The sequence below is a fragment of the Pholis gunnellus genome, assembly GCF_910591455.1.
Source record: "Pholis gunnellus genome assembly, chromosome: 14".
NCBI lineage: Eukaryota > Metazoa > Chordata > Actinopteri > Perciformes > Pholidae > Pholis > Pholis gunnellus.
In genome coordinates, this window is record NC_136541.1 from 10,331,584 (window position 1) to 10,350,395 (window position 18,812).

At 39.3% G+C, this 18,812-nt stretch overlaps 1 protein-coding gene across 1 annotated transcript; it reads right to left on the reverse strand.

Annotated features, from left to right (window-relative positions):
- Window positions 1–9,647: 9,647 nt before the first annotated feature.
- On the reverse strand, window positions 9,648–18,353 carry irf4a (interferon regulatory factor 4a; the record flags this gene model as incomplete). The annotated part of the gene is made up of 8 exons (XM_079173673.1): window positions 9,648–12,026; window positions 13,012–13,124; window positions 14,820–15,218; window positions 15,614–15,694; window positions 16,540–16,714; window positions 16,825–16,907; window positions 17,700–17,886; window positions 18,156–18,353. 8 exons carry the CDS (start codon window positions 18,351–18,353, stop codon window positions 11,877–11,879), a joined length of 1,386 nt encoding a protein of 461 aa, XP_079029799.1. The 3' UTR covers window positions 9,648–11,876.
- Between the last annotated feature and the right edge of the window lie 459 nt (window positions 18,354–18,812).

Here is an 18,812-nt window from a genome sequence, read left to right on the forward strand (position 1 = left end):
TGGAAGAAATCACAGCGTGAACCTCATATAATCTTTTAAACTTGTTGTGATGATGCACTGAACTTACGTCACAGCCTCTCTAAGTTACACTCTGAACTTTTTAGACTATTGAATTAGAAATGCCTGTGATATTACCAAAACCACCAGAAAGACAGGAGTCAAAACGGCCAAACTCAATCAGCTGCACAAAGCTGTAGAGGGGTTTATCTATCACATAATCTATCTTGATGGATTGAAATCAACAGATGAAGAAGAAAGGGAGCAGGGTAGTACAGTCAAGTATACTGTTTTACAAACTGTTTACACCTGTATATATTTGTATTACTTATCATTACGCATATACCGTACAATTGGCAGTTGCTACATACCTGTTTACACTTGGATTCTCATCTTGCTTTTACTATACGTATATATTTAATGAGCATTGTTGGAGGGAGTCTGACATCAAAGACTTTGCCAACGGCTGTAATTGTTGTGCTTAGGATAATCAGGAACTTTAAAGAAAGAGAGCAAATGTCATATTTATTTTGGGCTGCAATTAAATTCCATTACTATTGTTTCCATTTTGAAACCAGGTGTGGGTAATTTGCACATTAACAGTGCTTCTTACATAATGTAGTAGGTATTATCTTAGCTCACAAAGAGCATTTAATTACCAAATAGTTACATATTTACCTATGAGGGCGCAGTGTTCACATGCCTTAACATGCATTTACCTTTAGTTAAATGCTGTATTTATTCTCTCTGACAAAGTGTTAGATAATGACTTAATATTGATAATATACAGAAGCAATACTTAATAGTAGATTAGTCAGTGTATTTACTTTTACAATCATTTTGTTATGGTCAGAGAGTCACAGGAGTAGCTCAATAGCTTTAAAAATATACTTTTTCAGGAAGGTTTCCTCATGACATAATGTTCAGTAAGTACTGTAGAGAGTTGAAATGATCCAACTTGCACTCCTGAACTTTATGGTTCGGCCATATAAGTTTGTGTTATTTAGTCTTCTGGAGACATTATGGGGTCATTTCACAAGTACTGATTTTCAGTTTCAGATTTTTGCTTTGGGAGTTTATGTAATCCTGCAGGGCCAGATGTAATTTTCACTTTTATTTGAAGTCTGATTAACTTGACAATGTTGATCGCGTACTGAAAATAATCTTGTGTAAAGAATTTGACTGAAAAGTTGCAAATGAGTTTACAAGGTCATGTCTGAGTGTCTATGTCAATAACCAAAGGAAGGAGTGGTTATGAGGCACTAGTAGTGAGCAGATACACTTTGTGCCAGAGAGCAAGGCGGCCACTCGGTGGGAGGATCAAAGGTCTGATGTTGTCCAAACTGAAATGCACACACACACACACACACACACACACACACACACACACACACACACACACACACACACACACACCGCTACAACCACCATGGAACATTAAGTGGACGGGTTAAAGGTGCACAGAGGTTCAAATCAACGGCTTGAATGATAACATTATGATTTGTATTGGCAGAATAAACATCCCATATTTTGTGAATAATGTCATTTTTCAAAGAGTCTGCCATTCTAACCTCCTTGCTTTTAGGCTTGATATTCAAATGATCAAATCCCCATCGTGTACAGCACACTGGAAAGTCTTGCACCTTCTCAGCGAACAATTCAAAATGGTCCCAGAGGTGGGATCAACCATGCCCCCTGTTGGGCAGAAGAGACAGGAGGTCCCGTGTGTCTCAGCTGGAAAGAGCCGACGACTTGATGAATTTAAGTGATGCGTAAACCGATACGTTGTTGTGATCTATAAGACTGTTGGCTGTCAAAAGTTCATAAATTATATAATATAATAATATATAATATGATAATAGCATGCAATATTTAAATAGTGTCGTATATGATGGCCCATATAATTGAATTGTTACAAAACTGACAGCTGGGTAATATGTATTTGGCAAAGTGCAAATAATACATATTTATATTTTCTTTGTGATAATGAACCTCTAAGCAAAGCATAGAATCCACTAAATATTTTTTTTTTCCTTAAAAATGCCAAACCAGTGTTTCTGTCTATAGCTAACAGCTCACGTAGGCTTTTGAGAAGTTCTGAAATATGATATATAAGATATATAACATCATAAAAATGTATTTAGTGTCTATGTTGTTGCAAAGATCAACTCTAGAAGATGTACAATAAGCCAACATAAACACCATGAAACACCATTATGTAACTTTAACAGTTTAATACATATTTAAAAATGTAGTTACTCAGCTGCTCAGTTGTGAGATTTACATGCACTGCATTACAATAGGTAATTATCAAGCAATGGTTCTAAAGCAACTATATACCTCCACTAATGGGGTCGATGACAGAAAACACATCCACGAGCATTTTATCCAAATGCAAACAAAAATCATATTTCCCAAATATTACAGATATGTACAAATATAATTTATATTGCAAGCAGCACAGTGAGCTCAATGCATCCATGTAGTTAGAGTGAGAAAGATAACAATGAAGATCATCATACACTAAATCAATACATATTAAATAGTATTGGTATTAATATGTATTGATAAATGCATGAGGGAAATACTAGGAAAGGTTTTAGAATAGTTCATGTGTGTTTTGCAGAAGCTAGTTGCAAGTTGCAGTGCTATAGAAAAGTCACAGTCAAGCTCATATCAAGACATTGAGTGTGTGCTGATTTTGATTTAGTTGGTGATTCTGGTGCATTTTCATTCATGGGAAAGCATCCATTCAGGTTGTGTCACTATAAATAAGAAAACAAATGTATATTTATGGTTTCATAAAATGAAATTAAAAATTAAAAAACTAATAATAACCCATTTAGTTTTAATTGCTTTGAAATCTTTTTCCTCTTTAAATTATTTTCTGAAAATGAATTTAGGAAATTTACTACAAGTTTCTATCTCAAGAAATGTATCTCCAAAAATGATATAACACAGAAAAGGGTACTATTAGACTATTTATGTAGTTGTTTTGATTGGAGCTAAGTGAAAGAAATAGTAAGAAGTAGCATTTACTGCAGCACTGGCCTGTTTAAGCCTCAAATTGTCATTCATTTCTAATTTAAACACACACACTTCACTATTTATTCAGGCCCAAATAAATTGTGTAAAACTGTAAAAGTTAATGGAATTTGTTTAAAAAAAATCATAGCAAGGGATCTCACCATTTACACTCTGAATTATATTACACTAAATCATTGCCTTCTATGGTCACAACACAAGTACACTGCACATTCTCAATACCCCAAACATTCTGCTTTGAGAACCGTTTTCCAGACAGTATATTTCACAGTAGCAATGCACCCTGTTATGAGACAAAGTCATAACCTTAGACAAGATTAACTCAAACAACATTAAAACTATAACCTAGCACACAAGAGCTCCATTCATATCCTATAGACGGACAAGATTGTCGCTAATCTTTATGATCACACACCTAATGAACATTCTCTAGACAAATAGATCTCGAAGTTGTTCCCACTGATGTTCAGCAGGCCATTTAATCCAGCACCGGGGTGTTTCCCCGCTGTACCAGTCTGTAGCATGTTGTTCTAACCGAGGTTGTTAAAACCACCACACTGCTGATAAAAATACATTCCCCCGGGGGCTTGCAGAGGTCTTAACATTGAAGCAGGACAGAAAGCTTTAAGTCTCATTTAATGGAAGGTCAATATTGGTGTAGTGTTTGCAGTGTGTCCTTTTCATTTTTACACCTCAAAGAATGTAATTGCAGTGGTGCACTTTAGAATTAATGCTGCGTTATTGTGTTTCCCCATATTTTCAATCCAGTCTGGCAGAATCCTGAACTGACGTCAGGTAGCAAAGGCGAGACCTGATGGACTGTATATCTCTAGGATTTGACTGTTCTGTGACTCATGAGAGCTTTGACCTGTGGTTTATTTTGTGCAGTCAGACTTATCTTAATGACTAACTTCTAATTAGAACATCTTCTTACATTTGAGTTGTTTAGCCATGTTAGCTGTGTGGCTCTGAAGACAGCAATGTTGGTCTCTCCACCGCTTTGGTCCAGACTAAAATATCTCAACAATTTAACATGATGTTCATGGTCCCCAGAGGATGAATCTTAACGTCTTTGGTGCGAACTTTGCTGTAGCGACAATAAAAGGTCAATCTTTTAAGTCATTCAGAAAGATATCTGAACATCTAAACGATGGATTAGCACAAATGTTTGCACAGACATTCATGGTGCCCAGACGATGAATCCTAATGACGTTAGTGACCTCCTGACTTTTCCTGTAGCTGCTCCATGAAGTCGACATTTGTGTTAAAAACCTGCAAAACTGATGACATTCCAATCAGCCTCAGCTGCACTTTTCTTCTCGCGCTAATTAGCTAAATTAGCACGCTAACACACTGAACTACGATAGTGAAAATGCCAGTGTCTCTGTGTGTTGACATTGAGGTTTTGCAGTTCAGAGTCAAGGCAGAGAGGATCTCCTGAGCCCTGTGTTTACACTGTGTGTTTCCTGTATGGCTGTTTGGGAGCCTATGAGGGAAGAAACACTGCAGTCAGAGACCACTCAAACATAAACATTGAACAATGGATGATGGACGGGGAAGAATTTTGCTCCAAAGACACAGTTTTTCAGGTTATCTGTGTGGGTGCCATCAACACAGTGAGGAAAAAATCATGACCTCAGATTCTTCTCTACTACTTTATCTAAATGAGCTCTGCCCTTTCCGGGTGAATTAAAGTAATTAAGAAATGTGGCGATATCCCACAGCCATATGTGGAGTGAAAGTGACGTTCACGACACAGCTCTTTGACTCTCTGGGGTAGTTTCACTAAGTTGTATGTTTATGTTAACTAATAGGCCCCATGATGTTTGCCAACTGGCATCAGCTGAAGCAGTGATCGACCAACAGGCACATGAGTTCGACCTGAATGCCAGGGAGTCTATCAGACGCTGATCAGGCAGCTATCAGGGGAACCTCGCTACACTATCAAAGCACCATCCCTCCTTAGAGAATGTGCTTGTCTTTCTTATCTCAACAACGACCCTGCCTCTGCCTCGCACAACTGGACCCAAGCTCCTGGGTGGTCTCGGGGCTTAGCTGCGTAATAACGGTGCCTAGCTGTTCCAAGAAGACGTGGAATACAGCAAGAATGCTTCATTTCAGCCAGATAGGAATCGCCTGATAACCTTGATGGAACTGATAAGGCAAGCTGGTGTAAAGCTTGGTTTCTCAAAATGAAGTAAATGAAATGCTCGTGAGGTGAAGGCATGTGAACCAAAAAAAAAAAATCGTATGTATTACCAAGATTATAGTGATTTCATAGGTATAAGCATCAAATCCCACACATTCTTTCCATGTCCATATCTGAATTGTGTGGAAGACTGAGAGTCCCTTCCTTGAGAGGTAATGAGGAGGAGCACAGTGGAGCTGGAGGGGGGATGTGCAAAAACAGCTTTGAGTGGGATGTTGAATGCTATATTCCCCTCTCTTCTGCCTTTGTCCCGTGTCCCCAACCTGGACCTGGTCCTGGACTCTTTGCAGGAGTGAGAGAAGGGGGTGTGGTCTCTTCTTGTCTACCCCATTTCCTGCCTTCCACACCAGTTCTAATTGGAAATTTGGGTGGCCCTGTTTATTTACATGGTTGAAATGCGGCGAGGTTGTATTTATATTTTCATGGCGCGTTCTCAGCAGTGCTGCATTACATAGCCTTCCCTTGAGATCGCTGTGGGAGAGGGAGAAGAGTGTAGAGTAGCCCAATGGTTGAATGTATGTGTGCAGGAGGGAAGCGTGATAGAGGTTGTATGAGGTCTATTGTCCTTCAATGGGAATATGCACTTTATGATCTTAAAGGTGAGACCTTTAAATATTCTGTGTTGCTTATGTTTTTTTAATTGGGTCTGGGACTTAATAAAAAAGGAATAAGACACTATAAAAAATATAGTAAAATAAAATTTAAAAATGTGATTGTGTCATAAACAACTTTTTTCAAAATATTTACAAACAAGAAAAAAAAGGAAATGATGAAAACCAAAACATAAAACCCGGAGTCATCCAACATGGGATAATTATTTTAGATCTAATCTGAGCTGTACACTTTTAGAGCATCAGAAATCCCATAAAAATGAGAAATACTTATAATTATACTTACACTATGCATAGTGCTGAGTCATAAAACCAACATTTATGCATGTTTTACTTCAGAGCATAAATGACTCAGAATCAGGTCATCAACTAGGATTTAAGGATTCAAAGGTTTATATGTAAGTATATGTTTTGGGTAAAATGCAATGTGGCATGCTTCTGAAGTTTGGCTAAAAGACTAAGGATTAGTAAAAAAGAAATATAAAGGATGAAATGTAATAAGTATGATGAGAAATCATGACTATGGTTACACCTGTTACAAGTGCAAATATGCTAAAAGTCTACGAATACACTCTGAAGGTAAGATTAAGAAATGTTGTCAATTTCGAATCCAATAATGTTAGGAAAAGGCAATCGAACAATTACTCTATACAAGGCTATAGTTTCAGAAAATACACACCAGCCTAAGACCCTCTAACCTAAAGGTCTCTCAGGTCTCACATGTATACATGGATAAAAATGATCCTCAGATGAGCCATGTCAGAGTAGTGGCAGTATGTGTTTATCCTTCAGACCGGGGCTGCTGAGTGGCGGAAGGCAGAGCTTTTTAGTCAAGCCATGGCTACAGAGAGCCCCAAACCTGAGTCTGGATAAAGTAAACATATGAGCATGCACACACACACACACACACACACACACACACACACTCAGAGGGTTCTCCTGTCCTCCTCCCAGCCCGTCAGCTGGAGACCACACACCCAGACCACACAGAGTCTGAGAACAGCTCGAGTCACTCTCACGCAACACAGCCCACGAGCTGTCACTCTGACCACCTCCGTCTCTCCGTCAGCACTGGTTCTGTCCGTCACTTGACACTCGAAACAAAGCAACTGTGTTTAGAACGACGGAAATTGAAAGAAGTGGAGTCACAAACTCTTTATTTTGATAGGAAAATGTTAGGAGGAAATCCAGAGAGAGCAGGATTTGATAATGTGAATGAATCCAAATCAATTGAGGGAATTCATAGTAACTTTGAGTGTGTGTGTGTGTGTGTATGCATGTGTATGTTGTATGTTGAGGCATGGGTGTTACAGAGAGTCACGTCCCCGCACCATTAAGAGTGATCAAAGGGTTTTGTGAATGCACTGATTACTGCAGTCCAACCGCCCAAATGTGTGAGCATCATGTCGTTCATTGGTTCTTTGCACGTGGAGGATTCATATTTCCACTCTCTCCAGCTCAAGTACAGCAACCAACCAATGATACATCACTCCCTGCTGGTCATTTATTTCACTGCATACACATCCAGGCACAGTCCCTTTTGTTTCTGGTTGCTTGGTAACTTTGTATCTCTGTTGTGTGTCTCTGGAGGAAATCTCCACTATGGTGAAAATGCAGCATTTCCTACTTTGTCTAATGACGTTACAGAGTGACATCCTTTATCGCCGAAACCTCTGTGAGTTCCCAGCCAAGCTAAACAAGCAGCCCTGCCCTTGCATCAGTGCCAGGTAGACCACCATATTGTTCTGCTTATCACCCTTATCTGTTTACACTGGTGTCCCGAGTCATCCGATTGTTTTCCATTACTTTTGCTGCTCCTCATCCGACAACTGTTATTGCTTTCCCGACATCATAATGTATTTGGTCAAGTACGTCGTTATCTGAAGAGTCTCAGATAAACACAGACATCTGAAAACAATTCAAGCCGATTAATTGTGGCGATAACAGTTCTATTTACTGGTGAAGGAGAGCAATTCTCATGCCTTATAGGTCATATCCTGAGAATTCATAATAATAATAATAATAACATAATGATAGTGACTGACATTATAATAAGAGGATAATAGAGAGTAATGATATGTACTCAGCCACACACAAGTCAGTTGTATTGTCCTCTGTTCTGCCATTACAAAAGTCTTAACATGATCATCTGTCAACGGTTTATCTCAGTATTTGTTCCCATCAGTCACTGCTTCATAAGAACTCAGCATCCGCAGTGGGCCTGAGAGTGATGATTGGTGGATTTGCAGCATCATTTTCAGGGGTCAAAATGTGTTTTAAAAAAAAGGGAGAATGAGGTCGACACCTTCCTTACGGCGGGGTCAACAAGCAGGAGTCGAGGGTTAAACAGGACTGTCATCATATCCAGGGCAGAGGTCTGACCCTAAACAAACTGGGGTCATGGACTCTGAGTCTAGTGTAGAATTACCACAGGTATGTTCTCAGTAAGCAGGGAATCTAACCAGCAAGCAGACCAACCAGATTGTATTGTATTTATTTCATTTTATTTGTTTGTTCTTTTTCGTTTTAGTGTTAACCCTTGGACTTCCTTTTTTATGTCTGACACCATGTGACAGCTAAAGATGGGTATACAGTATCCTCATGCCCCCAATTTCTCAAGTTCTTTAAAACTACTACCAGCCATGTCATATACTCTATGTAACACCTAATGACCGGACAACCCAGAACGAACAGGGAGATTTGTAGCTTGGGGGTGGAGTAGACAACTCTAACTGTGGGGAGGATTTAGCATTGTGTCCCAGGGGTTCCCAACAGTTTTAGATTGAGTCAAATCGCGTCTCCTCGTCAAAGATTAAATCATTGTTAGAGGCCTGAAGAGGTAAAATGATCAAGTATTGTATGAGAAGAAAGCACAGAAAAATGTTTTTAGAAACAAACATTATTTTATGCAGCAGAAACATGTATTTGTTCTTCTCTTTTAACTTGTTGATCATCCCTTTTAAATTCAGAGCTTCTTGTTTAGCTACAACTACGCTAACCAGCAGATGTCAGCAAAACATTGCTACAGTTTTATTGTGATACACCCAGGTTTTTGTTCTTGCCTCAGACCCTTGATGTATTCATCAAGCATTAATAATAGATAAACAAATCAACAATGATTTCTGAATCTGTAGCTTTTTAACAGAATCCTTTTAAAATGAACATCAGAGTAACAACTTTTCCAGTAAGTGTGAACAGTGTTGATGCCACTGTAGTGGCAGTGAAACCCCCCAAATGATCAGATGATCCATGTGTGAAGGGTACTAAACGTAGCATTAACAGAATAAATATAGAGATATTTACACAACAAATACAATGTTACGGTGGATTTTCTGTTGCTTTCTTTTGCGGTGGAAAACATTTGCATAAAGACTGACACAGTGCACATTAATAATGTGTCAGTATTTGCCCAGACAGATTAATCATCACTGAGTCAAGATGGAACTTTCTTTTGGAGAGAGTGTTGCATTTGAAACGTTCGCCGTAGTTTCATTTCTGTGTAAAAGCTTTTTTCGGGGATGTTTGCGGCATCAGAAAACTAAACTGTCCGTTTCAAAGCTTCGTCTGAAGGAATAAGGCGATGTCACTTGGAGTAACGGCTCATACAGGCGGAAAAACTGAAGCCCGACTACAAATGATGTGGCTTCCTGCAGAGGGGGAAACACCATGTGTGAGTGTGCTTTTCTTTTTTTCTGTTTTGTCTTTTTTTTTTTGACCAAAAAGTAGTCTCATTCTCCCTCCCTTTGTTTGACAATCAAAAAGAGCTCAAAGACAAAACAGCACATCAGACATGAGAAGAAGAAGATTGGTGTGTTTATTTCAAAATAAATCATGTATCCATTTATTAATCTATCTCTTTAAAATCTCAATTCCTTGCGATTATTCATATGTTGTACAAAATACAGAACTTTCAGCAACTCTTTCTATTGATGTATAATAATCATACATACATACTTATCACAAAAAATGAGTGACCATCAATTATAAAGAATTATGATACTAATTTCAAAATGCTTTATGATGTGTTATACTTATTTTGATGAAGTATTGTGAATATTTGCAGATTATAACACATTATAATTTCTAATTTTCTTCAGTGTACACTTATTTTGTGATTTCCTGTGTAGCTTGTCTTGAATGTTTTACTGTAACTGTAAAGTACGATGTGAAATGGGTGTGTGTGTGTGTCTGTGCGTGAGTCACTGATGTTGTAGGCGGGGGAGTCACATGTTTTATCCTGAGTCCATAAATGTCAATTCCTGATAACAGTAATAGTGCAACTGCGTGACACGCATATCTACCGCACCTACACACACACACATACACACACAGTCTTTACAACAACAGCACACTGTACATGGAGCTAGTAACATTTTCACTATAAGGGTTCTGACTGTGAAATAATGAGAAACAAAATTTCACTCAGCACAGAATCAGACTGACTAAGATGTTAGAGGGAAATGATTTATGGTTTAGAAACACACACACACACACACACACACACACACACACACACATAAAAAAACCATTCCCGCCTGTGATTTTGGTCAGACTTTTAAAGCCATTGTGAAAGTGATGCGGTTTAAGTGAGAGGGAAGTAAATGCAGAGATCGAAACTCTGGACCACAAAGGAAAAACATAACAAAACATGTGTCCCTTCCGCTGCAGCATCAGCCTTTATAATTGCATTATCCAGACTATTGGATTTATACGTCTTATGATGTATACACATTCCTCTGTAGGTTGTTAGGATCTTAGTTTTGTGTGGGCGTTTCATCCCGTATGTGAACCTCTACAGTATCAGCATGGGAACCAGAGGCCTCCGCCATGGCTCAACCTGCACGCTGACCACAAAGGTAGTTTTTCTTCCCATTTGAGAGGCCTAAAGTTTCAGGTAAAGAGGAACAGGTACCGTTTCCTTGCAAGTTACGGGATGAATGTGATTTTTCCAGTTAACCGACTTGAGTTCAGTCGGGTCGAGGCCACCCACTCTTTGTGGTGACACAGACCTTCAGGCCAAAGCTTCTCTCTGGTCATGAGTTGTAAGCCCCCAACCTTTTTTTGCATGTGAGCATCGAATATGAAGCCATGTCTACTTGTGAACCCTCGTCAGAAGTTTCATCTCTATAAATCGTTAGAAGTTCAATCGAAGGTGGTGTTTCCAGAAGAAGTAAAACTATACAGTATTTTACAAGATAAAGCAAAAAAAAAAACAATGAATAGAAAAAAAATAATATTTACAATCTCTGTAATCATCTCAAAACAATGTTCAGTTTGATGCAATTTAAAGGAATCACATATTTTTAAAAGCTGACCAGATTCAGTAGATCGATACATTTTCGTAAGTGCATCTTGCAACATACAGCCAAAAGATAAACAATTTGTATAACAGCTTCCTCTACTGCACCAGCATAACAGAATTGAGGTCTACAATGGACTTAGATATTGTTGACACTTGCGCACCAAGCAAATTTTGTTATTTTGCTCATCAAGAACTGTATTCGTTCATAGAAGGAGCTGCGTCAACTGAGTTTAAAAAGCAGAGTTTGTGATTGTGCCACCTCAGTGTGTGAGTGCACCAATCACATTGCCAACTGTTACCTGTTAAAATACAATAATTATTAATTCACAGTTGTGTCCCTTTGACGTATCAGTGTTTGTCTTAGGGGCCATTCTTCCTGTGCACCTGTGCTAGTACTTCCTGTCTCACTCGCCCTCCGCTCCCCTCGCCCTCAAACCGCATCCTTCACACTGTCACAATAATACTTGTAGAAAAAAAAGAACTTAACTCTGCAGTCACAGACACAAAGACTACGACGCATAGGTGTGCGAGTGAAAACAACAGGGTCTTCCCCATCTTTACCCCTCAGTTCCATGACAGCTTCTATCATTTACAGTACACTGCAGTCACACGGCATGAGAACCAGTCAGTGGATTACATTCACATTCATGCCCTCACACGTGTGTGTGTGTATGTGTGCGTGTGTGTGTGTGTGTGCGTGTGTGTGTGCTTGTCACTCCTGAATATGCTGTAGCGGTCTTTGGGAAGGATAGTCGATTGTTGTAGATGTGTTCTGTTCCTGGACATGATCAAAAGCCCGCAGGTAGTGGCCATTGTTCTGCTGGTAATAGTACACCAGTTTTCTGGCAAACACTGGCTCCACCTAAAATGAAATTAGGTCTATGTATGAAATATGTCTGTGACTGACGAATTATGTTATCCTATTGATACCTATAAAGAAAGAGAGCAGTATTTAAAGCGACCTAAAGAAGCAGTGAACTTGAGAGAAAGAAGTGTTAGAAGTGCATGTTCTGGTTGGCTAGCATACTGCGCCCCAACTATTAAACTATCATTTAATGTCTTTTCAGGTTTATTATTTTTTATATAAAGAAGATTTATTATCACAAAACCTATATAATACCTTAAATATGCATATACTGCACTTCTTGCAGCTGTAAACTTTATTTAGCTTATTGACAGTCCATGAAAATGACTTAAATGCATCTCTGTTTTGATAGGAGTCTGTCTGTCTTACTCAAATACTTTTCATATTGCTATTGCATTCAATGTAATGAATTAATTTAGAACATTTAATGGCAGCTTAACCAAACTGAATTGCAAGAATTCAACTAGCTAAGCTAACTACTCTTACCCAGTAACTAACTACTGCCTCATGTATGTGTAATAGCCATAGACTGTATACAAGAAGGGGAATAACTAACTAAATACCGAACATGTCAGGTCATATTAAATGGATATCTTCAATTACAGATAACGACCAGGGAAAGTCGATGAGCAAATTTAACTTTACTTTTAGCTGTGACTAGCTCACCAGCTGGCAACATATAGCTCTCTTGCTTTGGCTTCAGTTTGACTTTATTCTAACTCTGTTTTGCAGTAAGCTCAAATTCAAAAAGGTGTTTTCACAGAAATTACACATTTACATGGTATATAGTAAACTAAAAGTCGGATTCAGGTCTTAATGTTAACCAAATATGTAGACTAGTTACGGCATTTTGCGTTCGTAGTACAGTAGCATTTCTAACAACCATAATGAATTTGCCATTATACAGAAATGGTTGTTTGAGTAACAAATAAGTCTAACATATTTTTGCCATCTGAGAATGTAATAGCTAGTGGACGGCTACCTGTGCTGTGATCATCTTCCTCGGGCGCTGTGGGTCGGGGTACTCGTCTCCAAAACATAGCACCACCTGGTGTCTCGGTAAATGTCGGCCATTGTGGGCAAACTCTTGAAGCTCTGAGAGAAGAGGAGCAAGAAAAGAAAGGGGAATGAGCTGCAAAACAAATCCCCTTCATCACACACTCCAGCATACCACTTTTTCACAAATATACAGTGAAGAAAAAAAAAGAAATAATAATTTCTCACACAACACTTTCCCTTATCGTTGTGTCGTTTCTGGAAACCACTGATCTGGATGATGGAAATGTCAGTGTGAAAGGGCTCAGAAAACACCATCTTGTCATACAGTGTGTTGGACCACAGGAGGTGGGTGGGGACTTCACACACTTTGGCCCCCTGCTGATTTTGTGACAAGCCTTTTAACGCTATACTTCAACACTGTGCGGGATTTACCCAGCTAAAGCAACTGCAGACTGTCCTTCATCATTATCATTAACATCACAGCCATCATCAACGGGACCACAACCATCGTCATAGTGTAAATAGCTGAAGTGGCATGGTTATATTAGTGCATTAGTTATTCTGATCGCTGAAAGAGTTAAATGAGGCGTAAAACCCAAATCCATGACTTCGGTTATCAAAGAGCATCTATAAAAAGTACAACTATTCACGACTGCAATCTCAGCATGACAGAGTCAAAGTAGTTTTAATTAGAACTTGACTGAAACATTGTGAAAAGCATTTTCTTTAAAAAAAAAAAATGAAAAGAAGGTGGAATACCTTCTGTAACGTTTATGTTGTTGTTTTTACCAACCAACTGTACACACACCAGTGGACAAAATACATACTGAAATACAATGACACCTTAAACTATGGGCTGAACATTACTATTGAGAAGAATCAACACCTGTGCTGTAAGTATTTTTACTTAATTAGTGTACTTCTGCACAATTTTAAAACACTTGTACTTTATTGGAGTCCACTTTATGCTACACTTTATTCTGAACTACATTGTAGGGCAGGGGTGCCCACACTTTTTCGGTTTGCGAGCTACTTTTAAAATGATCAAGTCAAAATGATCTACCTACATAAAAATGCTAAATATATATGTATATATACACATCAGCATCATAGTTGCCGGTTGTCAGCGGGGGGGGGGGGGGGGGCTGCTGATCGCAAGAGGAGCGGCTGTTACCGGGCCTTCGTCGGCGGGGGGGGGGGGGGGGGGGGGGGGGGTGCTTGCGGGAGAGCGACTGCTGCATCAGGCTAATTAATTAGCTCGCGGAGTATTGCAGTAGCTCGCAGGGTTCACTGTGCATACGTGGTGACCCGTGTGTTAGAAAAGAATGGCATGCGATCTACCGGCACTGCCTCCGCGATCGACGTATTGGGCACCCCTGTTGTAGGGGATATATGATCATCTTATACAACATGACGCATCGCTTAAGATCAAGCTAAATAGATAAAGAAGTTCTAATCCACTGCTTACGTGGTAACATTTGACCTATATCCCAGTGTAAGCCCACAGTATGATCAGTGCATAAACTAATACATTGTTCATATTATTCTACAATGTAGCAGAAGTGTTAATTCACGAGTGTCCTCCTATGGGCACTCACATGTAGATGCTGGTGCAGATAATGAATGACTATTATTAAATGTGTCCTCAGAGGAGAAGTTATATTTTTGGGCCATTCTCTGAATACCACCACTTTCTGACTATATGAACTACATTATATTGCCGAAGTGTTTCTGCCATTGCCTCCAAAGCTGCAGGTGTGAACCGAACACAAAAGAAACATGTTTGCTTACCAATCAGGAATTGCTGGGTGTCAAACAGTTTGCATGGCTGCTCCTTCTCCAGCTTGTTGGGTTTATCCATATAAGGAGCCAGAGGTCCTTCCCAGTAAACTCGTCCCTGGCAGAGGCGCTTAGCATATAAGCCATCAGGCGTCATCCAGAGAAGCACCCCCCTCTCCAGTACATTGGGAAGCATCTCAGCACCCTGCCTCTGAGACTCGGGGTACGGGAATGGAAAAAGGATGATTTCTGCCCCGCCATGAAGCTTGTCCTCTGGGCATGGGGAAGAGGAGGAAGAAGAGGATGGAGAGGAGGAGGAAGGAGAGGTGATCCGACAACCTTCTGAGCTGGTGGTGGTAACCTCCTTCACCAAAGACTCTCTGTAGTATAGAGACACATGCAGGCTGAAATCTGGAAGAAAGAGACGAGCGTTCAGCAGATACATCCAAGTAGGAAACAATTTGAGCCTCACAGCCGGATCTGATGGCAGCCCTGGAATAACAAGCTAAATACAACTTTGTTATCAATAATCTTGGCATGCGGAGAATTACTCACTTCTCTCTTAATATTTCAAGCATCTTTTCGACCGTTTTTTTTATAATCTATCACCGTGTGATAGATTAAAAAAACTCACAATTCACTATCATGGCCTGCTGCTCTTCAGAATAGGGAAGTAAGTAAGTGTTGTACAAAGCTTTCTGTAGTTTCTTATCTGTAAACGCAAATATTTTTCAAAATAGTAAACAAGCATGTGAGAGAACTTCTGTGTGCGTCTGTCTCTAAATGAGCCCCAGATGATTCTTTACCTTGTATGCCATTGTTTTGGTTGATAGAATACACAGGTGGTTGGGACTCTGAAAGGTAGGTGTGGAAGGAGAGCTGAAAACCTGTGCAGAATAAATCAAATAAATAAGTCATAATTTTAGTGCTAAATGTCATAGGGCATTACGCCGCTTTGCAGAGGTGAGTGCCTCTTTCTTTATTATTGAAGTCTAATCCATATATATATATACATGTATATATATATATATATATATATATATATATATATACATACAACAGCGAGCTATGTAGCTGTTTTCTTTGTACGTGAGAGGATCAAATGAATATGTAGCGAATGTGCAGCTGATGCTCAGTATTTAATGGTTTTTAATGGTTAAATAATAATACTTTCTAGAGCAATTAGGATGGCTGTAATGATTAACACTATTTAAATTGATTGTGAGTCTTCTTCTACTATAATTGGTGCTTCCCAATTACCTCACCTGAATGCAACCACAGGCATTCATGGGGTTTATACCACCCTTGTTCTTGTTTATGCATAAGAAAGTTAGCGATAAACGTCTTTAAACGTGTGGTTGTGGAGTTTTTTTCCACCTTACAGATCAAAGTTGAATTCCACTGTAAACTAAAGAGGATTGTGATAACGTTTGACGTTGTAACGACCTACAAGTCACTGACACTACCTGATGACCTGTTAAAGCTTCAATTCATCGATGGATCAAAGCATAACACGATGAAACAAGAAATCGTGATTTCAAGCTCTCTTTACATTTTACGTAAAAAAGCATAATTCTATACATTAAAGCAATCTAAAAATCTAGAATATAGACAAGGTGACATTGAAGATAAGACATGCATCATATGCTGAGCACTCTAGCCACATACAGAGGCAATGATTAAATCTATATTCACTTCTATCTCTCGTTTGATAATCCTGGACATATCTTACCATTTTCTGTGTGTGACCCGGGCCAAGCCCGGCTGAACGGTGATGGGTAGTGGAACTGACCGTACTGCAGCTCTGCATGTGGCCCGTGCTGATGTGAAGGAGGAAGCGGTTGCTGTTCTGAGGGTGCGTAATCCCTCCAGTCCCTTCTCTCCTGAGAAACCATATAGCCAGACACCTGAGAAAGAACCACATGGATGGTCAGTCAGACAAGTTGCCATTTAAACAAGATATTTGCAATCAGTAATACTACACATTCATTTATGTGCTCATGACCAGCATGCTGACCTGGTCATGTGAAGACGTATATGGAGGAATATAGCCAAGGGCATTTACATGTGATGGTGTCTCCTCCATGCTTATCTTCATTCCTGTAAATATACAACATTAGAAACACATTTGTCAGATAATTAGTCCACAATTTTGTCCGTGCTTTGTTTTGAAGACGTTGTGTCTCAAATCCTCAAAAAAAAAAAAAACTGAACTAACCTCTTTGACAATAATCCAGGATGATCAAATAGTTTTATTGTGCAGATTAACAATACATTGAGAACATATAAGGCAAAAGATTCTATGAACCTAACAAACCTAATTCATTTTGGCAGGTTCAAACTTTTGTCTTGTGCACGTGTGAGGTCCTGCTTTTTTCATTTGAGTGACAGGGTGCTTTGCAAAGTGAGTGCAACAGACGACTGAGGCTGGATCCTGTTGATTTCGACTTGTTAGCTCAGAGAGCAAAAACTGCTCTGGTGTGACAAAAACTGTTGTACGATGGCAGAGACTTAGTTATGCAAGGCTGGAGGTCGCCTGATTGTGTTATGTGCACCCTGCGCTTACTAACCGAAGCCCTCTAAAAAAAGCACTACGGCCTTTTTGGTACATGCTTTGGCTTCCTTTGTGCTTCCTGCCTCATCAGAAACAACTGCAGTGGCGCATGTGAACAATTGCCAATAGCCTGCAAACAATGTGAGCTTCTGTGTGAAATGCACCAGTGTTCTGTATATACATTAACCATTGCAATGGGCTTTAGATTTTACTGTTGTCAAATTTCAACCATAAACTATTTTACTCACCAAATTACATCGGACACCTCATAGTGTGGCTGAATTTAAGTTTCACAAACTACACTGCAGTTTTGATGGATGATAATGACATACACTTACCTCTTTTGGCTCCTTCTGGAATGATTCTGTAGACTTTATAGGGGTCCGAGATGTCCAGTTGGCTTCTTTCCACTAACTCATCAAAGTCATTGCTTTTATTAAGAGCACAGCGTAGTCTGGTTTTCCATGTGGGGGGATCTGGCTTGTCGACTCCCTCCTTATGTTTTCCCTTAAACAACGCCCATGCCTGAAACAATTATTGATTATATTAATTTACACTTCTTCTTTAGTCATGCCTATATACTAAGAGTTGTACAATTTTAGGGCTCTGAAGAATGGATTATTGCATGAACACTTTGTGTGCAAAGAGATAAAAAGTAAACAAAATCTAAATCTGCTTTTCAGAGTAACTACATTACAACAGTTTTTGGTGATTCATAATCAATAGTGTGTATGGAAATGGAACTGTTGGAGGTTTCGGGTGCAGTGTGAGAAGATATAGGGGAATGGTCGGACCTTGAAGAGCGCTGCATCCTCCTCTCTGTTATAGTCTTGTTTTCCTGCATGTTTCCACGGAATCCTAAAGATGCTCTTTTCGTCATTTTCCCAAACCAGGCCGGAGTATTCCCTGCTGTCAATCTGATCGATCAGCCACTGTCTCAGTTTTCCATTGCCGCAGCTGACCGACAGGCCACTGTCCTCATCAAGGTTCATCTCTGCAAACTAGAATAAAACAAAAGTGCATAACGGAACAGTAGGCACAGTTAGGTGACACACTTTTTTTACTTTTTATCATGTAAGATTCACTCAGTGAAATTAAACCGAGAAAGGCTGAAAGAATAAGGTTCCTCTGATACCGTTATTACAATTTTTTGTTATAAATGCAACTCTTTTAGTGATAAACGAGATGCCAGGGTTAGTTTGTGCTCCACACAACTTCTCCTCAGCAGCCCTATAGTTGTAATATTAGAAATCACTTTTAATACATTTCATCTAGCCATGCTTTTGACACTTTTGGTCTTGCTGATTTATAAAGGAAGGTTATGAGGGCGGAGGTTCAAGTGGTACTTTCTTCATCACGTTTAACACAGTTTTGTATGTCAGTGAAAATAGATATGACTCATTTGAGACACATGCATAAATAGAAACACGAGACAATTATAGAAAGAATTT